Source organism: Stomoxys calcitrans, chromosome 1 (genome assembly GCF_963082655.1).
Source record: "Stomoxys calcitrans chromosome 1, idStoCalc2.1, whole genome shotgun sequence".
Lineage (NCBI taxonomy): Eukaryota > Metazoa > Arthropoda > Insecta > Diptera > Muscidae > Stomoxys > Stomoxys calcitrans.
Genome location: NC_081552.1, coordinates 101,237,435 through 101,262,684, shown reverse-complemented (window position 1 = coordinate 101,262,684; position 25,250 = coordinate 101,237,435). Strand labels below are relative to the sequence as shown.

The following is a 25,250-nucleotide window of genomic DNA, read 5'->3' as shown; positions in this document are numbered from 1 at the left end:
TGGCGTTAACGCGAGGACGTCGAGTATGAACTTCTTTACGGACAGTAAACAGGCCATAAGGGCAATAACAACTAGGACGGTAAGATCAGGAACCGTCTTGGAATGTAAGAAGGAGATTCACGCCTTCTCTGAGGATGGCACGATCCGCATCGTTTGGGTGCCAGGCCAGAGTAACTGGGAATGAGAAAGCAGACGATTTCGCAATGAAGGCCAGAGAACACGCGTTAATAACCTTGGTTAACCGGAAGCTTTTCGGGTCGACGCAGTCCGATTTAAGAGCGTCGAAAGTGCATGTAACCCTAAGGAACAGCGAAAATCCTATGGAGAGAAAGTAAAAAGCATGTCAGTATAGCTTTCGGTATCATAACGGAACTCATAGGACTACGAGCTCACTTATGTAAAATCGGTGCTGCAAGTGATAGCACGTGTAGGGCATGTGGGAAAGATGATAAGACGTTGGACCATTTCCCGGCTTTAGTGGCTAACAGATACCGGCACTTAGGTGGACGAAAATCCTATGGAGAGAAAGTAAGAAGGAGGTCATTATTGCTTTCGGTATCATAACGGAACACATAGGACTACGAGCTCACTTATGTAAAATCGGTGCGGCAAGTGATAGCATGTGTAGGGCATGTGGGGAAGATGATGAGAAGTTGGAGCATCTCCTATGTCATTGCCCGGCTTTCGTGGCTAACAGATACGGGCACATAGGTGGGCTTAGGTGGGGACACAATACCAGACATAAACCAACTTAGCGACATAAACTCTTAGTCTATGTCAACATCGTTATGACTGTTTTAATTTAAATTTATTTCAACACAATCTAGAAATCTATAATCTCGATAGGCAAAGTACTCTTTTAACATATATATTGCTTAAAATATGTTTGCTATACAATACCTGCCTTCTGATACTACCCTATATATTGTACATCGTTTACAGATTAAAGATGGTCTAGTTGCCGAAGCAACCAAATTGAAAATCGATGATGTTCAAAACTTCTCAGCATTCACGTCGGCTGTCATTGACGATAAAGCATTTAAACGCATTACTTCCTACATTGAACATGCCAAAAAGAGTAAAAATTTAACAATTTTAGCTGGTGGCACTTATTCGGATGCCAAGGGCTATTTCATCAATCCAACCATTGTACAAACAACCGATCCCAAAGATAAAATTATGACTGAGGAAATTTTTGGACCCGTATTGACCATCTACGTTTACAAAGATGCTGATCTTCAAAAAACTATGGACCTAGTGCATACAACAACTCAGTTTGCGTTAACCGGAGCTGTGTTCGCACAAGACGAGTAAGTAAAAATATATTAACGAAATGTTTATAATAAAAGACGTAATTCCTAACCAAAACTAAAACATAAAATTCCCTATCTTATAATATACCGCTTTCCACGTTACGATAGATTCTGACATGAAGTGAACTATTTAAATTTGAATAGTTGGTAACGATTTCTTTTATTTATTTATTCGATAATTATACTTATAACCACGTCTGCGGAGTCGGAGTGGAGCAATTTTCCTGGAGTCGTAAAGATAATCTCGACTCCAAAATTGCTTCAAAAAAAATGTTTCACAAAAAAAAATTTTTGATATTTTGTGTAATTCAAGCGAGGTATTTTTATTTAAATAATTTATCGATGTTTCGTATAAGGAAATCGGGGTTCGTTTCTCATTTAGATATATCATATTTTGAACATACATTTCATTGAAATGCGAAATATAATTAAATACAATAAATTAAAACATGGAAAAACACCGAGCTTGAAAAATGGAATGGAAAAATTAAATATTTAAAACTTCAGGAACATTTTTCTTAGAGAAACTTTTACCGAAATATTTTTTTTTTAGAGAAAACGTTACTAATGTGTTGTTTTGAATTTTAAAAATAAACATTTTTCATTAAAATTTTGTATTAAGTCTTACCGACTTTCTCAAGATTCGGAAGACTAGGATAGGCAAAGATCCTAATATTAAAGCATCAGACAGTGCAGTGGCTGGAAACTCAATGCAGACTAAAGAACAGACCATCACCCTCGCCTAAGATGCCCATTTATTTGTGGACCAATGATTGAGGTCGTACAGATAAACCTCCACTGTAGCGAGACTGCAACACATGCTCTGATGGAGAAAATCAGCAAGGACAAGATTCATATTGCCTTAATTCAGGAGCCATAGACAACGCGGAACAAAATTTTTATACCCTCCACCATAAGATGGGGGGTATACTAATTTCGTCATTCTGTTTGTAACTTCTCGAAATATTCGTCTGAGACCCCATAAAGTATATATATTCTTGATCGTAGCGATATTTTATGTCGATCTAGCCATGTCCGTCCGTCTGTCCGTCCGTCCGTCCGTCCGTCTGTCTGTCGAAAGCACGCTAACTTCCGAAGGAGTAAAGCTAGCCGCTTGAAATTTTGCACAAATACTTCTTATTAGTGTAGGTCGGTTGGTATTGTAAATGGGCCATATCGGTCCATGTTTTGATATAGCTGCCATATAAACCGATCTTGGGTCTTGACTTCTTGAGCCTCTAGAGTGCGCAATTCTTATCCGATTGGAATGAAATTTTGCACGACGTGTTTTGTAATGATATTCAACAACTTTGCCAAGTATGGTTCAAATCGGTCCATAACCTGATATAGCTGTCATATAAACCGATCTTGGGTCTTGACTTCTTGAGCCTCTAGAGTGCGCAATTCTTATCCGATTGGAATGAAATTTTGCACGACGTGTTTTGTTATGATATCCAACAACTGTGCCAAGTATGGTTCAAATCGGTCCATAACCTGATATAGCTGCCATATCAACCGATCTTGGGTCTTGACTTCTTGAGCCTCTAGAGTGCGCAATTCTTATCCGATTGGAATGAAATTTTGCACGACGTGTTTTGTTACTATATACAATAAATGTGCCATGTATGGTTCAAATCGGTCCATAACCTGATATAGCTGCCATATAAACCGATCTGGGTCTTGACTTCTTGAGCCTCTAGAGTGCGCAATTCTTATCCGATTGGAATGAAATTTTGCACGACGTGTTTTGTTATGATATCCAACAACTGTGCCAAGTATGGCTCAAATCGGTTCATAACCTGATATAACTGCCATATAAACCGATCTGGGATCTTGACTTCTTGAGCCTCTAGAGGTCGCAATTATTGTCCGATTTAGCTGAAACTATGTACTACGGATCCTCTCATGACCATCAATATACGTGTTTATTATGATCTGAATCGGACTATAGCCCGATAAAGCTCCCATATAAATCGATCTCTCTATTTTACTTCTTGAGCCCCCAAAGGGCACAATTCTTATTCGAATTGGCTGACATTTTACACAGGTCTCCAACATGTAATAATATATTAATAGCAGAGCAAATCTTTTCTTATATCCTTTTTTGCCTAAGAAGAGATGCCGGGAGAAGAACTCGGCAAATGCGATCCATGGTGGAGGGTATGTAAGATTCGGCCCGGCCGAACTTAAGACGCTTTTACTTGTTTTATGTTTCTTTCAACAACTATGTCAAATAAAGTACAATTGGGGGCTTGTACTTTATTTGAATTGGATTACATTTTACACAGGTCTCCAACATATAATTTAATTGTGGTCCAAACCGGACCATATCTTGATATCGCTCTAATAGCCGAGCAAATCTTTTCTTATATCCTTCTTTTTTGCCTAAGAAGAGATGCCGGGAAAAGAACTCGACAAATGCGATCCATGGTGGAGGGTATATAAGATTCGGCCCGGCCGAACTTAGCACGCTTTTACTTGTTTTATATATATTTCTGAATTTTGTAATTTTAAAGCCCTATAAGAGCCTATTAAAAAAATACAATATGAAATATAAATTGTGTAACTAAAGCCAAATTTTAGGATAGTTTATAGTGTGCAAAATCTACTAATTTTCAACAAAAATTGATTTAATTTTATTATTTTTCATTAAATGAAAATAATTATAATCAGAAACAAAAAGAAAGCAAGCAATTTACGAAAGGACAAAATGAAAGAAAGAGAAATCGTGCTATTTTATCTCATCAAAGTGTCGAAGGAGTTTTTTTTATGGAAATTGTAAATTTTACCCATTAACATTCCATTAAGGAACAGGGGCAAACTTCTCACATATCAATGAGTGCAGTCCGATTCAAGTTTAAGCTCAAGGAGGCCTCCTTTTTATAGCCGAGTCCTAACGGCCGGCCGCAGTGCGACACCTCTTTGGAGAGAAGTTTTACATGGCATAGTACCTCACAAATGTTACCAGCATTAGGAGGGCGAAACCGCCGCTGAAAATTTTTTCTGATAGTCTCGCCAGGATTCGAACCTCTGCGTCACGGTGGTCTCCTCTTCGTTATACCAATACTAAATTTCCCATGGACATTCCATTAAGGAACGGGATACTTCTCTCATATCATTGAGTGCAGTCCGATTAAAGTTTTAGTTCAATGATAAGGGGTCTCCTTTTTTATGCCAAGTCCGTTTGAGAAGTCCGAATCCGTTTAGAGAAGTTTTAACAGCAGTTTTTGTCTGCTGAAATTTTCCATTTTCAGCAGACATCACTGCTGTTTCAGAAAACATAGGGCTGGTGTATTAGCAAATATTTCGATCAGTTAAATCAGCAAACAAAATCTGCTAAAAAAATGTTAAGCTATTTTTTATGTATGCCTGTTACTTGGTTTTGATTACTTTAGGCATTTTTTTATACCCTCCACCATAAGATGGGGGGTATACTAATTTCGTCATTCTGTTTGTAACTACTCGAAATATTCGCCTGAGACCCCATAAAGTATATATATTCATGATCGTCGTGACATTTTATGTCGATCTAGCCATGTCCGTCCGTCTGTCCGTCCGTCCGTCTGTCTGTCGAAAGCACGCTAACTTCCGAAGGAGTAAAACTAGCCGCTTGAAATTTTGCACAAATACTTCTTATTAGTGTAGGTCAGTTGGTATTGTAAATGGGCCATATCGGTCCACGTTTTGATATAGCTGCCATATAGACCGATCTTGGGTCTTAATTTCTTGAGCCTCTAGAGGGCGCAATTCTTATCCGATTTGACTGAAATTTTGCACATAGTGTTTTAGTATCACTTCTAACAACTGTGCTGAGTATGGTTCAAATCGGTTCATAACCTGATATAGCTGTCATATAAACCGATCTTGGGTCTTGAGTTCTTGAGCCTCTAGAGTGCGCAATTCTTATCCGATTGGAATGAAATTTTGCACGACGTGTTTTGTTATGATATCCAACAACTGTGCCAAGAATGATTCAAATCGGTTCATAACCTGATATAGCTGCCATATAAACCGATCTGGGATCTTGACTTCTTGAGCCTCTAGAGTGCGCAATTCTTATCTGATTGGAATGAAATTTTGCACGACGTGTTTTGTCATGATCTCCAACAACTGTGCCAAGAATGGTTTAAATCGGTCTATAACCTGATATAGCTGTCATATAAACCGATCTTGGGTCTTGACTTCTTGAGCCTCTAGAGTGCGCAATTCTTATCCGATTTGAATGAATTTTGGCACGACGTGTTTTGTTATAATATCTAACAACTCTGCCAAGTATGGTTCAAATCGGTTCATAACCTGATATAGCTGCCATATAAACCGATCTAGGGTCTTGACTTCTTGAGCCTCTAGAGTGCGCAATTCTTATCCGATTGGAATGAAATTTAGCAAGACGTGTTTTGTCATGATATTCAACAACTTTGCCAAGTATGGTTCAAATCGGTCCATAACCTGATATAGCTGTCATATAAACCGATCTTGGGTCTTGACTTCTTGAGTCTGTAGAGGTCGCAATTATTATCCGATTTGCCTGAAATTTTGTATGACGGATTCTCTTATGACCATTAACATACGTGTTTATTATGGTCTGAATCGGTCTTTAGCCTGATACAGCTCCCATATAAATCGATCTCTCTATTTTACTTCTTGAGCCCCCAAAGGGCGCAATTCTTATCCGAATTGGCTGACATTTTACTCAGGTCTCCAACATATAATTCAATTGTGGTCCAAACCGGACCATACCTTGATATCGCTCTAATAGCAGAGCAAATCTTTTCTTATATCCTTTTTTGCCTAAGAAGAGATGCCACGAAAATAACTCGACAAATGGGATCCATGGTGGAGGGTATATAGGATTCGGCCCGGCCGAACTTAGCACGCTTTTACTTGTTTTAGATTTTTTTAGAAATTTTGTTGGAAGAGATGATTTTAATTTGTGGAATATTTCTGTAAAGAAGCTACCTGATCCATCCATTAATAAACATTTCGAAATGTGGCTGAGCACGCTCGCATTTTTATGACTATATGACTGGAATGGCCTTTTGTATCTAAATATAAAGAAAACAAGTAAAAGTGTACTAAGTTCGGCCGGGCCGAATCTTGTATACCCTCCACCATGGAGCGCATTTGTCGAGTTCTTTTCCCGACATCTCTTCTTAGGCAAAAAATGATATAAGAAAAGATTTGCTCTGCTATTAGAGCGTTATCAAGATATGATCCGGTTTAGACCACAATTAAGTTATATGTTGGAGACCTGTGTAAAATGTCAGCCAATTCGAATAAGAATTGCGCCCTTTAGGGGCTCAAGAAGTAAAATAGAGAGATCGATTTATATGGGAGCTGTATCGGGCTATAGACCGATTCAGACCATAATAAACACGTATGTTGATGGTCATGAGACGATCCGTTGTACAGGCAAATCGGATAATTATTGCGACCTCTAGAGGCTCAAGAAGTCAAGATCCCAGATCGGTTTATATGGCAGCTGTATCAGGTTATGAGCCGAATTGAATCATACTTAGCACAGTTGTTGGATATCATAACAAAATACTTAGTGCAAAATTTCATTCCAATCGGGTAAGAATTGCGGTCTCTAGAGGCTCAAGAAGTCAAGACCCAAGATCGGTTGATATGGCAGCTATACCAGGTTATGGACCGAATTGAACCATACCTAACACAGAAGTGATACTAAAATACTATATGCAAAATTTCAGTCAAATCGGATGAGAATTGCGCCCTCTAGAGGCTCAAGAAGTCAAGACCCAAGATCGGTTTATATGACAGCTATACCAGGTTATGGACCGATTTGAACCATACTTAGCACAGTTGTTAGAAGTGGTACTAAAACACTATGTGCAAAATTTCAGTCAAATCGGATGAGAATTGCGCCCTCTAGAGGCTCAAGAAGTCAAGACCCAATATCGGTTTATATGGCAGCTATATCAAAACATGGACCGATATGGCCCATTTACAATACCAACCGACCTACATTAATAAAAAGTATTTGTGCAAAATTTCAAGCGGATAGCTTTACTCCTTCGGATGTTAGCGTGCTTTCGACAGACAGACGGACGGACGGACAGACAGACGGACGGACATGGCTAGATCGACATAAAATGTCGCGACAATCAAGAATATATATACTTTATAGGGTCTCAGACGAATATTTCGAGTACTTACAAACAGAATGACGAAATTAGTATACCCCCATCCTATGGTGGAGGGTATAAAAAGATTATGGGAAGTATACATTCAGTGGTGATTATAAACATCCAGTGGGATACACATTTACATTTTATTTTTTCTTCTAACATCCCCTTCATAAATAAGCAACAGTCATTGCAGCAAACAACAGACTTTTCAGCAGTAAGCCTGCTGCTCTGAAATTGCAGAACTACTACTGTAATAGCAGAACTACTGCAAAAAAAGCAGCAAAATTAACTGCTAATATTCAGCAGACAGTGTTTTCTATGTTCAGCAAACTTTTTTCTACGAGTGTACAAATGCAGCCAGTATTAGTATGGGGATACCCACCGCTGAATATTTTGCTGATGTTCACGCCGGGATTTGAACCCAGGCGTTCGGCGTCATAGGCGGATATGCTTACCTCTGCCGCACGATGGCTTTCGATATGTATCATTGGTATAATTGAATACACGAAAGGGGTTAGGAAGTAAATTAAAATAAAGCATCCCATCCATATCGGGTAGAACTTTTGGTATGAGTATTTGATTAACTCGAATAGAGCAAGAAAATGAAAACAAATTCACTAGGAATAAAGGATTACGGCATTTATAGAATTTATAGAACATGATCAGATTTCTACATGTAACAAAATTATTGAACGAAAACCCTAGAAAGCTTCTAACAAATGGAGAAACGTGATCGGCGTTTCACTGCTAGTGAAATTGTTGGACATTGCCTTGTACATCAGAAATGAAAGGTTAATTTCATTAAGTACCATAGGAGAGCTGCCAGTTGTAACTGAGAAACTGGTTTTGAGAAGTTCATTATTTGTAATGAACTTCCAGAAAACCCCTAAAAGTACTACATCTATCCAATAGAGCACATTGTACATTCTTCTTAATCCTTCTCTTCACTTTCTTAGCGCGGTTCCGCCATTTGCAATATCTCGTCCAGTTATCATCACTCCTATCTCGAAGATAACCTTTATAAGCCAAAATCCGCCATCGATTGATGAAACCTGATCTCAGGACACGTGATCCAATTGTCCGAATCGTAGTGCTTCACAAGCAATTTCTTTTTAAAAATGGAATGAATGCTGTCTAAGCCGCAGTATAATAACCCATCAGTAACCGAAAACATATGTTTTAGCCCCGCTAAAACCACTTTTTCATTGAATCTATTGTAATAAAAATAAAAAAAATTCGTAATTTTTTGCCATGGTGACATGAGAGTGAGAGAGATATATACAAAGGTATGCCATCGATGCCGTAACGGTGAGATATATATATATATATATATATATATATATATATATATATATATATATATATATATATATATATATATATATATAAATATAAATATAAATATATATATATATATATATATATATATAAATATATATATATATATATATATATATATATATATACACATATATATATATATATATATATAGGAATTGCTTATATATATATATATATATATATATATATCTATATATATGTATATATGTATATATATAGAGTAATTTATGAAGAACCAGCGGAAGTTTTATCAGTAGACAACACGTGCTCGTTGGAACCGTATGTATCCTACAGTTGAGTACAACACATTTTCTATCTGCTCGTGCATGAGACCCAAAATTTCGCACTCAATAGCCACTTCGGCCAAAGCAATTCCTATTACGCATGCCACCTTAACACTAATTTAGTTCGAAACACACGCACATATACAATAGAGTGAGAGATGCCCAAACGTTTCAGTAATGTGTGCTGGATGTGCAAATGCTGTAACATGAGGCCGTGAAGTGACAAAGAACACAATGCCGCCTAATGCACAGTGTGCCGACGATGAGACCATTACCTACTCCGAAGAAGCCCATGTACTCTATTTGGGAGACGCATATAGGCAAAGATCCTAATATTGGAACATAAAGCAGTGCAGGGACGGTAGACTCGAAACAGCCTAGTGAACAGGGACCCCATCATGAACATTTTCTCAAGATTCGGACGACTAGAATATGCAAAGATTCAATATTAAAACATCAGGCAGTACAGCGACGGGAAACTCAATGCAACGTAAGGAACAGGGAGCAGACGATGACACCATAACCCACTCCCAAGAAGCCCATCTAATGGAGGACCAATGATTAAGGTTATCCAGATAAACCTCCAACGGAGGGAGACAGCTACTCACGCTTTGATGGAGGAAATCTGCAAGGGCAAGATTCATTTTGCATTAATTCAGGAGCCGTGGACGACCTGGAAAAAAGTTTCAGGACTGAACCATATCAACTATCAATTATTCTATGCTTACACTTGTACTCGGCCGAAGACCTACATTATTTGTCATAAAAATTTAAATTATGTATTTTCCCCACAGTTGTCAACGTCAGATGCAACAGTGATGAGACAGGGAGACGGTGGCATCACTTTATCTGCCTTTTGACACTCCGAAACCGCCACCTACGTCGGAGCTGCATAGGTAGGTGAGGAAAGCAAAACAGACAGGGAATGAGGTACTAATAGAGTGCGATGCGAACTCTCATCCTATTTCGTGGGGTTGTGCCAACATTAATAATCCGAGCATCCGTAATAAGTTGAAAACCAACTGGCCAAAATTTAGATTGTCCAAGCATAGCAGACATTGACAAAAATGTCAACAGGATTTCGACTGCACCAATGGAGTCTTTGGAAGATTTTTGTCGTCTTCGAGAAAAGAAATCAGCCCAAAAAAACCCCTGGATGACCGGAAAGATTCGCAACATTGGGAAAGAGGTCCGCAGACTTTATAACAGAACACTTCGTAAAAAAGCGGAAGTATTTGGGCACACTGCTCTAGGAATACAATAATAGGCAAGGGTGGTATTTATACCTAAGCTCGGCAAGGCAAGTTATGCGGTACCAAAGGCCTACAGAGCTATAAAGCTTACGCCCTTTCTACTCAATCCTTCGATGCCAAAACGTACACATTGGCGTCGTACATTGACATCGATGGGGCGTTTAACAATGTGCGGACCGACACACGGGTGGACCAGGTCTTTAGAGACTGGATAAACCATGTGCTAAGGAACAGGTGGATAAAGTGAGTGTCCCATGGCATAAATATAAGGGTAGGAAGTGGCACAAGGCACGCCACAGGGGGCATTTTATCGACACTCTTACGGGTGACCACCACAAATTACCAATTACGGATGATGAGTGAGGAGGGATTTGAACCCGTCTGCTACGCAGACGATGGTCTAATACTTCTAAGGGTAAGGATCCGAACCAGCTATGTAGAAGGGCTGAAAGCGTCTTGCATATGGAAATGACTGGGCTAGACCCAGAGGTCTCAAAGTTAACCCAGAGAAGACTGAAATATGCCTGTTCACGAGGAAGACGAAGGTGGCCCAATTTCCTCAATAAAATGATTTTGATATCGGACAAGGTCAAATACTTACGTGTGATCTTGGACAGGAAACTGAAGCGAACCGAGCGTTCCATTCAGGAGCGTACCGAGAAGGCTCACAGATGATGGGTACTATGTAGACGGCGCGTAGGATCGAAATGAGACCTTAATCCGAGGATAGTCCACTGGCCCTGAGGCGTAAGTAAATATTGGTATAATCACGCCCCTTTGGACTGCAATTGAAAAAAAGTGCAACGTAAGGATAATACAATAGGTTCAGAAAAGATGTTATCTAGGCATAGGCGGAGCGATGAAGACCACACCCACTACGGCATTGAAGACTATTCTAGACATCTAATCCATTGATATACAGATTAAGTTTAAGGCAGCCACTGCGGCTATGAGACTTAAGGCGATGGGAGAATGGATTGAGGATGGGAGCAGCTCATACAATCGCGTTTTAATCGAGGCAACGATATGAAACTTGGAAGGAAAGGAAGAGATTCCCGATCGGATACCTGAGATGAACCTTGAAGTAGGGTGGAGGCACTGCTGCCAGCGGCACACTCTTGGATTGACGGAACACTAGTATTGCCATCTGGAAGATCATGTTACACGGATGGATCAAAGCTAGAGGACAGAGTGGGCCTTCCGGTCTACATACAGAATCCAGGGATTGAGATCTGTTTTAGACTGCCTGACCATAAAACGATCCTGCAGGCGGAGATCCCTGCGAGCATGGAATACGTGAGATGAGGTGGGGTGGTGTTAACGTGAGGATGTCGAGTATGAACATCTTTACGGACAGTAAAATTGCCATAAGGGCAATAACAACCAGGACGGTAAGGTCACGAACAGTCTTGCAGTGTTAGAAGGAGATAAACGCCTTCTCTGAGGATGTCACAATCCGCATCGTATGGGTGCTGCGCCATAACGGAGTAAGGGGGAATGAAAGGGCTGATGATTTGGCGGTGAAGGCCAGAGGACTGTCGTCAATAAACTTGGTTAACCCGAAGCCTTTTCGAAGCAGTCCGATTTAAAGGCGTGGGCGACGAGCGCGCATGTTACATTGTGGAATAGCGAAGCAGTCGGAAGGATGGCGAAAATCCTATGGGGTGATCCGGATCGTGAGAGGACAGTATAGCTTTCGTTATCATAACGGGACACACAGGACTACGAGCTCACTTATATAAAATCGGTGTGGCAAGTAATATCGTATGTAGGGCATGCGGGGAAGATGATGAGACGTTGAAGCTTTTCCTATGTCATTGCCCGGCTTTCACGGTTGAAAGACACCGGTACTTAGATGGCGACACAATACCATACATAAACCAACTTAGGGGAGTGGTATGGAAAACAATTAAGGATTTTGTAAGTAGCACGGAATTCCTTACATAACATTTTCTTTTTCGAGGTTACTTTTTAGTTTTTAGAGCGCACAACAAGCCGAATACTGGCTAAGGTAGGTGTACGTCCATAGTGGCATAGGGCAGATTAATATCCGCACCATCTTTTCAACCTAACCTAATGTGGGTGCGTTTTTCAATTTGGTCGTCGCACAGCGTGTGTTGTTTGCAAATGAGCACCACTCAGATGAGTGTGACATCAAGTGTTGTTGAGCGGCATAGATACACTCTGTTGTTTTGTTTTGTTTTGCACTTGCCTTTTTATTTGTGGATGGAATTGCTTTTATCAGTAACGTACGCCTGTCTCCGTCTTCAAGACAGACTTACTTCAATTTTTGTCTCTACCGAAGCCATTACAAAGCACACAAATTATTTTCGGTTCTCATAACTTTGAACGGTAGCTGTGTATGTGTGTCTTCTATTCAGTCCGGTCAATGTGAGCACTCGTGCGTATTGCTCAAAATGTAAAATACGAGAAGTAAAGGAGTATTTTATGTTTTGGTCGTTGAGAGTCGTAAGTCAACAACGATTGCTGGTATGAGGTGTGAGTTGGCCATTTGCCATACCAAAGGCCTGCGCAAAACTATCAATTTCAAGAACTGCACTCTTCGTATGAGACAATTGAGGACTGAGTGAAAATATAGGAGCATTTTTATGGCATCTTTGGTTTCATTTGGAATCCGTAAATATGCTAATACAGATCAGCCTTCAACGAGTTGTGAAGACACTTGCATAAATTAAGCAGCTGGATGAAAAAAATTTTGTAGACCGATTTGAGAGATGAGAGAGTCTTCAGCCAATACACAAGAGTTAGTTCAATGCATTGAGATGGAGTTTAAAAGCTTGGAACAGCGTCGAAATAATGGAATATTCCTTTCAAATGGGATTCCATATGAAACTAACGATGATAGAGGGAAAAGTAAGCAACGGTATAACTGGAACGTTATCAACATGGAGATGTGGAATTTGTGGAAAAATAAGTTTCAAGTTTTCGGATTTTTCAAAGGACTTTGAAATTAAGGAAGAAGCTTTGTAATTTGGAATATATCCTTTGCATGCACGCATTCGGCTTTTGGAACATTTTCTGCACTTGACATACGATTTAAAATATTATAGGATGTTAGAGAGCACACCCGACGACAAACAAATTCTGAAGGAAGTGCGAGCTTCGGAAAAGAAGAGAATACAGGATGAGTTTAATTCTCGGTCAGGGTTTAAAATCGATAAGCCACTATTTGGCTATAGAAACACAAGCGATGGTAATACTACAAGACATGTTTTCAAAGATTCTGAAACCACTTCAGAAATTACAGGAATCGACCAAATCTTAATTAAAAAATTAAATATTATATTGATAGCGATAAATAGCAAACACCAAATTAATGCAGAGAAATTTGACAACCACTGCTCAGAGGCTTTGAATTTATATAAAAATCTTTATCCATGGAAGCCAATGACACCGATACTTCCACCGATATTGCATCATGGTAAAATCATAATAGAAAATAACATTCTTCCTTTGGGCGAACTTACGAAAGAACCACAAGAGGCAAGAAACCGCGATTTTCGGCACACTCAGCAGTTCCACACAAAAAAATTTTCGAGACAATTCGAAAGTCTCCTAACGAATGTATCATACGATCAAGTTTTACATGTATTTTATAAATAAACATAATGTAACAAAAATGTTTACACCGCCACCACCGAAGGATGGGGGTATATTCATTTTGTCATTCCGTTTGCAACACATCGAAATATCCATTTCCGACCCTATAAAGTATGTATATTCTTGATCAGCGTAAAAATCTAAGACGATCTAGACATGTCCATCCGTCTGTCCGTCTGTCTGTTGAAATCACACTACAGTCTTTAAAAATAGAGATATTGAGCTGAAATTTTGCACAGATTCTTTTTTTATCCATAAACAGGTTAAGTTCGAAGATGGGCTATATCGGACTATATCTTGATATAGCCCCCATATAGACCGATCCGCCGATTTAGGGTCTTAGGCCCATAAAAGCCACATTTATTACCCGATTTTGCTGAAATTTGGGGCAGTGAGTTGTGTTAGGCCATTTGACATCCTTCGTCAATTTGGCTCAGATCGGTCCAGATTTGGATATAGCTGCCATATAGACCGATCCGCCGATTTATGGTGTGAGGCCCATAAAAAGCACATTTATTGTCCGATTTTGCTGAAATTTGGGACAGTGAGTTGTGTTGGGCCCATAAAATGCTCATCTTTTGTTCGATGTCGCCGAAATTTGGGACAGTGAGTTAAGTTAAGCCCCTTGACATACTTCTGCAATATCGCACAGTTCGGTTCAGATTTGGATATAGCTCCTGTCAAGACTGCGAGTTAATATTTAAAATGTGATTTATTGATATAAAAGTATGTGTTTATTAAAATACAAGAAATTCAGTAATACACGACACGTCTTCTCTCATTCGCGGCTCAATGACAACTGTCAACCGTCGTTGACACTCCCATATAGATCGATATCTAGGTTTTAGGTTTTGGGGCCATAAAAGACGCATTTATTGTGCGATGTCGCTGAAATTTGAGACAGTGAGTTTGGTTAGGCTCTTCGACGTCCTTCCATAATTTTGCCCAGATCGGTCCAGATTTAAATATAGCTGCCATATAGACCGATCTCTCGATTTAAGGTTTTGGGCCCATAAAAGAAACATTTATTGTCCGATTTCGCTGAAATTTGGGACAGTGCTTTGTGTTAGGCTCTTCGACATTTTTATGCAACTTGGCCCAAATCGGTCCAGATTTGGATATAGCTGACATGTAGACCGATATCTCGATTTAAAGTCTTGGCCCCATAAAAGGCGCCTTTATAATCCGATTTCACTGAAATTTGACACATGTTAGGCTTATGTTAGGCTTTTCGACATCCGTGTCGTATATAGTTCAGATCGGTTTATTTTTAGATGTAGCTAGTGTACTTAATAACATTTGGTCCAAATCGGAAAATATTTGGATATAAGTGATATGGGACATAAGGTATGCAATTTTCACCGAATTTTGATGATAGGTGGTTTACATACATACCCGAGGTGGTGGGTATCCAAAGTTCGGCCCGACCGAACTTAACTCATTTTTACTTGTTTAGTATAAGGCATTTCAGGTGAATTTAAGGTATTTGAATATGTGAAGGATATACTTGGGCCAAATTTGGCATCAGTCAGTATTTGGGTATAGCACTCACAAATTAGAAGAAAAAACCACCTTTCGACTTTTATTCAAATGTTCTACACAATTACACTCTACCGGATTGGTGACAAAATCATTGAGGTGTGCACATTAGTAGTGATTTTGGCGCAGGGCATGCAATATTTCATATACAAATTATACATCGTTGAAAAGGTCTAGACTTGTAGAAGAAAAATAACATGAAATTTGCTGTGGAGGCTACAAATATTGGAAGGTGCAAAATATTTTTTTCATGGGTTTAAAGGACATATGGAGTAAAAAACATGTGCCCAATTATTGGATCTGGCCTTTGGCAACTTTGTACGCTAGTGTTTTTCCAATTTTTTAATAAAAAATTGCCTATTTTGAAGTACATATAGCACCCGTTTAATTTGACATATCTTGTTCAAATTTGTTTTAAAAAGCATCTACTTTATATCCTCTTCACAAACGAAATAGAAAAAATTAAGGTACTTAAGCAAGTTTTTCATTAAAGATTAATCAATGAAAGTCCTTTTTATTACTAAACAAGTAAAAGCGTGCTAAGTTCGGCCGGGCCGAATCTTATGTACCCTCCACCATGGATCGCATTTGTCGAGTTCTTTTCCCGGCATCTCTTCTTAGGCAAAACAGGATATAAAAAAGATTTGCTCTGCAATTAGAGCGATATCAAGATATGGTTCGACTTGGACCACATCTAAATTATATGTTGGAGACCTGTGTAAAATGTCAGTCAATTCAAATTAGAATTGCGCCCTTTGGGGGCTCAAGAAGTAAAATAGAGAGATCAATTTATATGAGAGCTGTATCGGGCTATAGACCGATTCAGACCATAATAAACACGTATGTTGATGGTCATGAGAGAATCCGTCGTACACAATTTCAGGCAAATCGGATAAAAATTGCGACCTCTAGAGGCTCAAGAAGTCAAGATCCCAGATCGGTTTATATGACAGCTATTGGTTGCCCAAAAAGTAATTGTCGGTAATATAGTAGTAATAAAGTCGGCGTTGAAAAATTTTTTCAACGGCTTGTGACTCTGTAATTGCATTCTTTCTTCTGTCAGTTATCAGCTGTTACTTTTAGCTTGCTTTAGAAAAAAAGTGAGCGAAATTTTGTTTACATTTGTTTGTTTAGCGTCAATTTTAATATGGGTACCACATGTATTGAAAGAAATTCATTTAACAAACCGAATCAACGCTTGTGATATGCACCTTAAACGCAATGAATTCGATCCGTTTTTAAAACGAATCATAACTGGAGATGAAAAATTGATTGTTTACAACAACGTTAGTCGAAAAAGATCATGGTCCAAGCATGGTGAACCAGCTCAAACCACTTCAAAGGCTGATATCCACCAAAAGAAGGTTATGCTGTCTGTTTGGTGGGATTGGAAGGGTGTGGTATATTTTAAGCTGCTTCCAAGGAATCAAACGATTAATTCGGATGTTTACTGTCAACAATTGGACAAATTGAATAAAGCCATCAAGGAGAAGCGACCAGAATTGGTCAATCGTAAAGGTGTCATATTCCACCAGGACAACGCTAGACCAGTAAATTTGCCAGGAAGATGGCAAAAGGTTATCGAACAAAATGGCAATTATATATTTGATTAAAGTTCATTCTAAGTTTTATTAAAAATGCATTTACTTTCTTTTAAAAAATCCGCAATTAATTTTTGAGCAACCCAATATATCAGGTTATGAACCGATTTGAACCTTATTTGACACAGTTGTTGAAAGTAAGACTAAAATAGGTCATGCAAAATTTCAACCAAATCGGATAGGTATTGCGCCCTCTAGAAGCTCAAGAAATCAAGTCCCCAGATCTGTTTATATGACAGCTATATCAGGTTATGAACCGATTTGAACTATACTTGGCACAGTTGTTGGACATCATAACAAAATACTACGTGCCAAAATTCATTCCAATCGGATAAGAATTGCGCCATCTAGAGGCTCAAGAAGTCAAGACCCAAGATCGGTTTATATGGCAGCTATATCAGGCTATAGACCGATTTGAACCATACTTAGCACAGTTGTTGTATATCATAACAAAACACGTCGTGCAAAATTTCATTCCAATCGGATAAGAATTGCGCACTCTAGAGGCTCAAGAAGTCAATACCCAGGATCGGTTTATATGGCAGCTATATCAAAACATGGATCGATATGGCCCATTTACAATACCAACCGACCTACATTTATAAGAAGTATTGGGTTGCCCAAAAAGTAATTGCGAATTTTTTAAAAGAAAGTAAATGCATTTTTAATAAAACTTAGAATGAACTTTAATCAAATATACTTTTTTACACTTTTTTTCTAAAGCAAGCTAAAAGTAACAGCTTATGACTGACAGAAGAAAGAATGCAATTACAGAGTCACAAGCTATAAAAAAATTTGTCAACGCCGACTATATGAAAAATCCGCAATTACTTTTTGGGCAACCCAGTATTTGTGCAACATTTCAAGCGGCTAGCTTTACTCCTTTGGAAGTTAGCGTGCTTTCGACAGACAGACGGACGGAAATGGCTAGATAGACATAAAATGTCACGACGATCAAGAAAATATATACTTTATGGGGTCTCAGACGACTATTTCGAATGACGAAATTAGTAATAGAAAGTTAATAGAAATTGTTTTAAAGTTACGTTGAACAGTAGGAGAAAATCGAAAAAACTAATAAAAAATAGGCTGTGTGAGAACGGGTAAAGATATCTCTTTGAAATTTAGAAGTTTTATTCTAGGTGCACTTATAAATAACTAGCTGACCCGCGCCCGCTCCGGTTCGCATTCTTTTACTTTATATGGAACAAAAGCTTCCTTGGAATATTTATTTTCGGCAATTAAAGATCTTTTAGTTAAATACCATGCTAACTTGACTAACAGTTTAACAATATAAGTGCCTTTATCTGAATCCCATATGATCTTTATTGGTCTACGAATTTAAGTTTGGATGTAAGGTGTACTCCATTCTTGAAATACTTCATTTCAGCCCGATATTCTCATGATGTCTGATTTAGTGGTGTTTTCGGGGGAGAGGTGGTCCCTTAGATACTTGGCCCTGAAAAAATATCAGCATCGTGCTCTTCTCTCAAATACCATTTATTTAATCCCCATATTGGCTTAAGAGGAGTTTACAGGATGAGGCGTTCCCCAAACACATGGCCCTAAAATAGGTTATAAAATTCGTTTTCTAATCTCAAATACCTTTCATTTGAGCCACATATTGGCATGGTTGACAATTTTTTCCCTTTTGGGGGTGTTTTGGGAAAGGGGTGATGCCCTAAATACATGGTCCTACATTTGGATATCAAATTCGTATTCTACTTCCAAATACCTTTATTTGGGCCCCATATTGCGATGGTCACTAAAAAATAGCTGTTTGTGCGGTATTTTGGGAAAGGAGTAGACCCCCAGAAAATTGGTTCCAAAAATGGGTATCAATTCTTTCTCTACCATACAATACCTTTCATTTAAACTCCACATTGACATGGTCGGTAAATATGCCCGATTTAGGGGTGTTTTGGGGATTGGAGTGGTTCCCCAAACACTAAGCCCGGAAAATATATCAGCAACGTGCTCTATTCTCATATAACTATATATCATTTATTTGAACCCCATATTGCCATTGCCCTCAAAATTGGATATCAACTTCGTTTTCTAATCTCATTTAAAGTCCTTATTGCAAAAATCAGCAAATATGTCAGGTTTTGGGTATTGACCCCAAAAAACTATAAATATTTAATTCCACTCTCTTTAAGACCCAAATTGTCAAGATGAGCAAATACGTCCTATTTGGGGGTTGTTGTGGTGGTGGGACGTCCCCTAGACAGTTGGTCCCTAATGTTGATGCTAGATAGATACGTGGTCTACTCGCAAATACCTTTTATTTACGCCCCATATGTACATAGTAGGCAAACATGACCGGCTTGGGAGGTGTTTTGGGGGATGGGCGGTCACTCAGTGAGTTTGCTTGAAAATATATATCGGATTCGTGTTCTACTCTAAAAACCTTCTTATTTGAGCGTCATATTCCAATAGTCAGCAAATACTTCCTATTTGGGTGGTGTTGTGTGTGTGGGGTGGCCCCATAGACACTTTTCCCGAATATTGATATCAGATTTGTGCTTTACTCCCAAAGACCTTTCATTAGAGCCCCATGTGGCTTTGGTCGTAATGTGTCCCCTTTGGAGGAGGTTTTTGGGGAGAGGCGGCCCCCCAAACACTTGGTCTCATATTTGGATATCAGATTCGAATTCTACACTCAAATACCTTTTATTTAAGCCCCATATTCCCATGGTCAGTAAATACGTCCTCTTTGGGGAAGGGGTGGACCCCCAGAAACGTGGTCCCACATTTGGATATCAGATTCGTATTCTACTCGCAAATACCTTTCATTTGAGTCCCATATTCCCATGGTCGGTAAATATGTCCAATTTAGGGGTGTTTTGGGGGTTGGGGTGGTCCCCCCAGCACTTGGTTCGACAAATGGATATCAGATACGTTTTCTTATCCTAAATACCTTTCATATGAGTCCCATATTGTCGTGATTGGTCTAAATATATGTTTGGTAGGTTTTAGGGTGGGGCGGCCCCCCTAGGTACCCCATCCGAAATTTGGATACCAAATTTTTATTTTAACAAAGATGAAACGCGTTCCATAGTGGTTGGTGTGTGTTGCTATCTTTGGCTTTCCTTTTCCATTTGCATCTTCGATCATTGAGCTCGTCTCTAAAGAGAAACAAACAAGAATCGTAAAATAATATTTATTAAAGAAAATTATTGGTGTACTTATTTTAAAACACTAGTTGTACATTATCGACTTAATACATAATACAAAATAATCAAGAAAAAGAAGACATAAGCTCTCGCGGTACAAAGATTGTATACCCACAACCATAGGTATATTTCTTTTCCGACGATCGGTCTATATAAAGGATAATTCAACTGAGATCCAATATTTACCTGTTCGGAAAGGATGTAGAAAGGTCAATACTATCCCCTTTTCAATATTTCAAGAAAATCGATTAAAATACGTCATTTATGAGGTCCAGAAGTTCGAACGAGAGATCTATATATGTATAAGGTATATCTAAATATGATCCTATTTGGATAATATTCGGGGCAAATGTAAAGAGTATCAACGTATTTATTAAAATTTCAACTTGGTCTTTTATAAGCTCAAAACCTTACATTTTGAGATAAGTGTATATTGCAGAGAACTGCATGGGACCCTCAATTTGGCACTCAAATGCCACCTGTGCCAAAGCAAGTGCCTGTTATGCATGTCACATTATTAAAACAATGTTAGTTAGAAACGCTCTTTATATGACAACAGAGCAAAAGTTGATGGAATGTTTCAGCAATCGTTCAGTGGATGTGCTTTTGCAATTTGAGTGTCGGACATTGTATGTTGCTTCGAATGAGCACTACTCAGATGACCAATATTATTTGAGTCTTCGACTATTTCATTCTTTCAATATTTGCTAACAACACAAAAGCAAAACATGTTTTAACTCGCAAAACATGTTTTAACCTCCATCAAAGATGGCCTTGCCTTTTTGTTTAGGTTTGACATATTATCTTTATAGACACAATGTTATCAGCAGTGGAAGTAAGCATAATTTAAAATAACATTTAGCCAGAAGAAGTGTATAAGCTTTTGTGGCATAGAGCATATGTTTCTGCTTCTCAATACAAAGGTCCCGAGTTCGAGTCTCGAACCAGCAAAATAATTTGTAATTATTTTCATACTTTAAAATTATGTCCCACAATGTTCCGCGCTTTTGTGGGGAGCTAACATTTATAATTGAATATATTTTGTTTGAGTTGACAATGCACAGTCAGCAAATTAAATTTTAGTTCAACACTAACTAACAGTTATTAAATTATGGTTACTTTCGAGCATGTTATTGTGAACTCAAGAAATAAAAATTGTAAACATTTTAGTTACACATATTGAACTAAATTTCCAAATTTCTTTGAGTAGTTCATTCAGTAATAAGTTTCAGAAGAGGTATTGTCAAAGACAATATGCCTTTACCCATGCTTGCTTATTCCTAATAAATAAGTTTAAGTAAAATAACTAACGCTACCTGAGTTTTCAACTATTTCATCTATACTCATGAAATGTAAGTTTTATTTCTAAAAAAATATTTTTGTAACCCCTTACGATTTTTAATTTAATGTGATTCAAGATCATTAACTATCGTGTATAATGTAATCAACTCATATTTACGATATGAATTTTTCTGAGTTTGTCAACATCTATCATTCGTTGCCCGTCTGGCCAGATCCTGCAACCATAGCTTACCCACGTACCCACAAATTCCAGTTCCCTGCAATGTGTAAAGTATTTCATAGTCTCGCAAGCTCCTCCGCTTTACAATTCCCTGGGATATCTATGTGGCCCCGCACCCAGAACAGGTGCATTTTGAACTGTCGAGGAGGGTTTTTGTGTTCAGAAATACGTTCTCCAAGTATTTAATGGCTGTCTGAGAAGATATTTATGCCAATCGTCTTTATGACATTATATCATAGCCATTCCACCACTTCCTTTATTGCAAGGATCTCCACTTGATACACACTGCAGTGGTCGGGTAACATTTTCGATATGACCTGTTCTAGATCTTTAGAGTACACCCAAAGCCCATCTGGTCGTCTAGTTTGGAACCATCCGTATAGAAGTCTATATAACTTCTATTGTCAGGGATATCGTAATTCCAATCAATTCTATCAACAATAGTGGTGTAGTACTTTTTATCAAAAAGCGGCTCTGGTAGGATGTAATCCACACTGCCTGGAACATCGTGTATAGGGCAAAAGTGGCCTTTCTTTCCCTTTCCAAAATGTTGGATTTGAAGTTCAATTTCCTGTCCAACAAAACACCCAGGTATTTTGTGCTTTCTGTAAATGGAACATTCTCTCCACCCAAGGAGACAGGTTCCACTGTATCTTCTGCTGAAAAGAACTACTTCTGTCTTGCACGGATTTATACCTAGACCACTTTCGGTAGCCCACTTTGCTGTTGCACCTAGAGCTTCCTGAAGTATATCTCTTAGAGTGTTTGGAAACTTTCCCCTAACCGCAATTGCCACGTCATCAGCATACGCGACCACTTTTACGCCTTTTTCCTCCAGAGACAATAATATATTGTTAATGGCTATATACCAAAGTAGAGGAGGCAGTACACCTACTTGAGGAGTTCCTCTGCTGACCCTTCTTTTTAGATCCACAGATCCCAAGCCTGCCGTAATGCATCTTTTAGTAACTAAGTTATTAATAAACCTACGGTAGAGTTGATGCATAGAAACTCCAACGTCGATCATTAACGTCGATTTTACATTATTGAAAGTACCTTCAATATCAAGAAATGCTACCATTGTATATTCCTTGACAAGGAGAGAACCCTCTATGTAGCCGACTAGAGGCCGGTACAATATTTTGGTTTCGCGTTGAAACTCCGTATAAAAAAACAAACGGAAAAATTTACCGAAATGTGTTCATTCCGCTATAACTTTTTTTATCTAGTGAAAATGTACATTTCGGACGCCCATTGAGAGCACAAACACAGTCGCGGTGCAGCAAGTCATTTTCTTACGCAAAATAAACGCGATCGTTAAACTTCTAATTATAACTGAGTGTTTGCTAGTGTTAGTGATGTTGCTCACATCTATTTACTCAGTTTGGAAAAAATAAAGTGTGTGTGGATGCATAAATTATAAAGTATTTTTTTTAATATTAGTAAATATACTCGAAAGAAAAATAAATATTTCTTATACAACAAGCAACTCAATCAGCACGAAATGATAAGTGAAAGAATGTGCTGCGCTTTTGGTCTTGCAATTACATCAACAATATTTGGATAAAAGTGGAAGATGCTGACAAAGGCTTTTGGAAAGTTGTGCTTCTTTAACTTATAACAGTTGTGCTTATTTAACTTATAACAAATTCCTACAAAATGTTTGTGTTTCATTATATATAAATTACGAAGGGTTGGGTTTTAGTTGAAATTACAAAAACATACATGCATTTCAGTACGATCCGTACACTCACATGCTCGTAAGCAGCTGATAAATTGTCTGATGAAATATTATTTTTTATATGTAAATGGCAACATTTTGGCCAACGAAGGGTTTTCCTGCTTTTGGAATGAAAATGACCTCCGTGTCCCTCCATCCCACAGGTATATATGACATTCTGATACAAGGAGAGTATATCTCCCTATGCCAGTGAACCAATCTATCAGAGACAGCTTGTAATTCAATCGGTGATACATCATCAGGGCCTGGCGACTTAAAGGAGACGAAAACTTCTTATCGCCCAAAGGATTTTCGGCTCAGACACAATTTCCCTAATAGACTCCGACGAATGCATCGGGAAATGTGTATCAACAAGTGGTTCTAGTGTTTCCTCACTAGACATTGTCCATACATTTTCTGACTTCTGGATATATCCCACCGTAATAGGTCTCGAGGACCGAATCATCCTTATTCAAGAGTCCTCAGATGTCTCCTCCACGGAGATGTAGAATTCTACCCAGGATTTGTTCTGAGCCTTTCTCAACTCGCCCTTATATTTTCTTAGCTCAGCTTTATAGATGTCCCAATCGTGTGGTGCTCCTGTGGCTTTTGCTTTGTTGAAGAGTTTTCTGCAGTCCTTTCTTAGACCAACCAGCTCTGTGGTCCACCATGACGGTCGCTGTTTGCCACTTGGCTTGGCACTATGACATGCAGACAAAAGCATGTCATTCAGGGCCTTCGTGATCCGCTTGACCACTATGTCTATATCCTCCGTAGTTTCCACTTCCTTTTCTGATCTAGAAGAGATAGAAATGCAGAATTTGTGCAGAAATGTATCCCAATCCGCCTTTCTTCTGTTTAGCCGAGGGACCACTTCTGCAGTATTTTCTCCAAGGCTGAAACTAATATAACGATGATCAGAAAAAAACTGTTGTTATCCAACACATCCTAGTCGCATTTTCTTCCACTTATATCTTCCGATACAAAGGTAATATCTTGTACCTCCTTAACTTATGATATTCTCGATAAGCAGCTCACCCCTTTCGTTGACATGTGAACTTCCCCATATCTGTCGATGCGCATAAGCATCACTTCCTACAATGAGGCTCTTCTTCTTCTGTATATAGGGAAGCCAGACAGTTATGAGATTTGTTTATTTCAAGGCTGACTACTACTAAATCTTCAGTGCTTAGCGAGGGAAGAAGAAAAATATTTAGAGTACTCCTTTGAAGAAACGGGATGTGTGTCTCCCGTTCCCCGTACCCTTCAGTAGTTTAAATCCCGGAATTCTTGGTTCACTAACCATTCCTCCACACACCCATGGTTCCTGGATAAGAACCACGTCAAATCCCCCTGCCATCGGAGGACCTTTAGTGCCGCCGAAGCGGCCTTACAATGGTGGAGATTTATCTGGAGAAAGCGGACCATAGTCAGGATTTAGAACTCCCACTCTTCATCCCCACAATAGTCGTTAGATCTCTTCATGATGAGCTTCCGTACGTACATCCAGAGGCAGGTGAAAAAGCTGTAGAACCACTCTTTCTCAGGACATTGGATTGGAATTACATTCCCGTACTCTTCTTAGTATCGAATCAGGATCTGAGAGAATCCTTGGTATCCAAACATGCGCCATTGGTCGAGAAGGAATATCTTCCTTCTTAAAATTGTATCTCTAGGAAAATGTTCATTGAACTTGTATTATAAGCAAAAAGTGCTTAAATTTTTGTCTTA

The 25,250-nt window shown here is 38.7% G+C and overlaps 1 protein-coding gene across 3 annotated transcripts in view; it reads left to right on the top strand.

Moving 5' to 3' along the window:
* LOC106089903 (delta-1-pyrroline-5-carboxylate dehydrogenase, mitochondrial) overlaps window positions 1-25,250 on the top strand; it is a 106,275-nt gene that overhangs the window by 64,522 nt on the left and 16,503 nt on the right. For all 3 annotated transcript variants that reach the window (XM_059363288.1, XM_013255898.2, XM_013255897.2), the window contains exon 6: window positions 943-1,310. In XM_059363288.1, coding sequence (XP_059219271.1) covers window positions 943-1,310 — 368 coding nt within the window. The remainder of the gene's footprint in view (window positions 1-942; window positions 1,311-25,250) is intronic.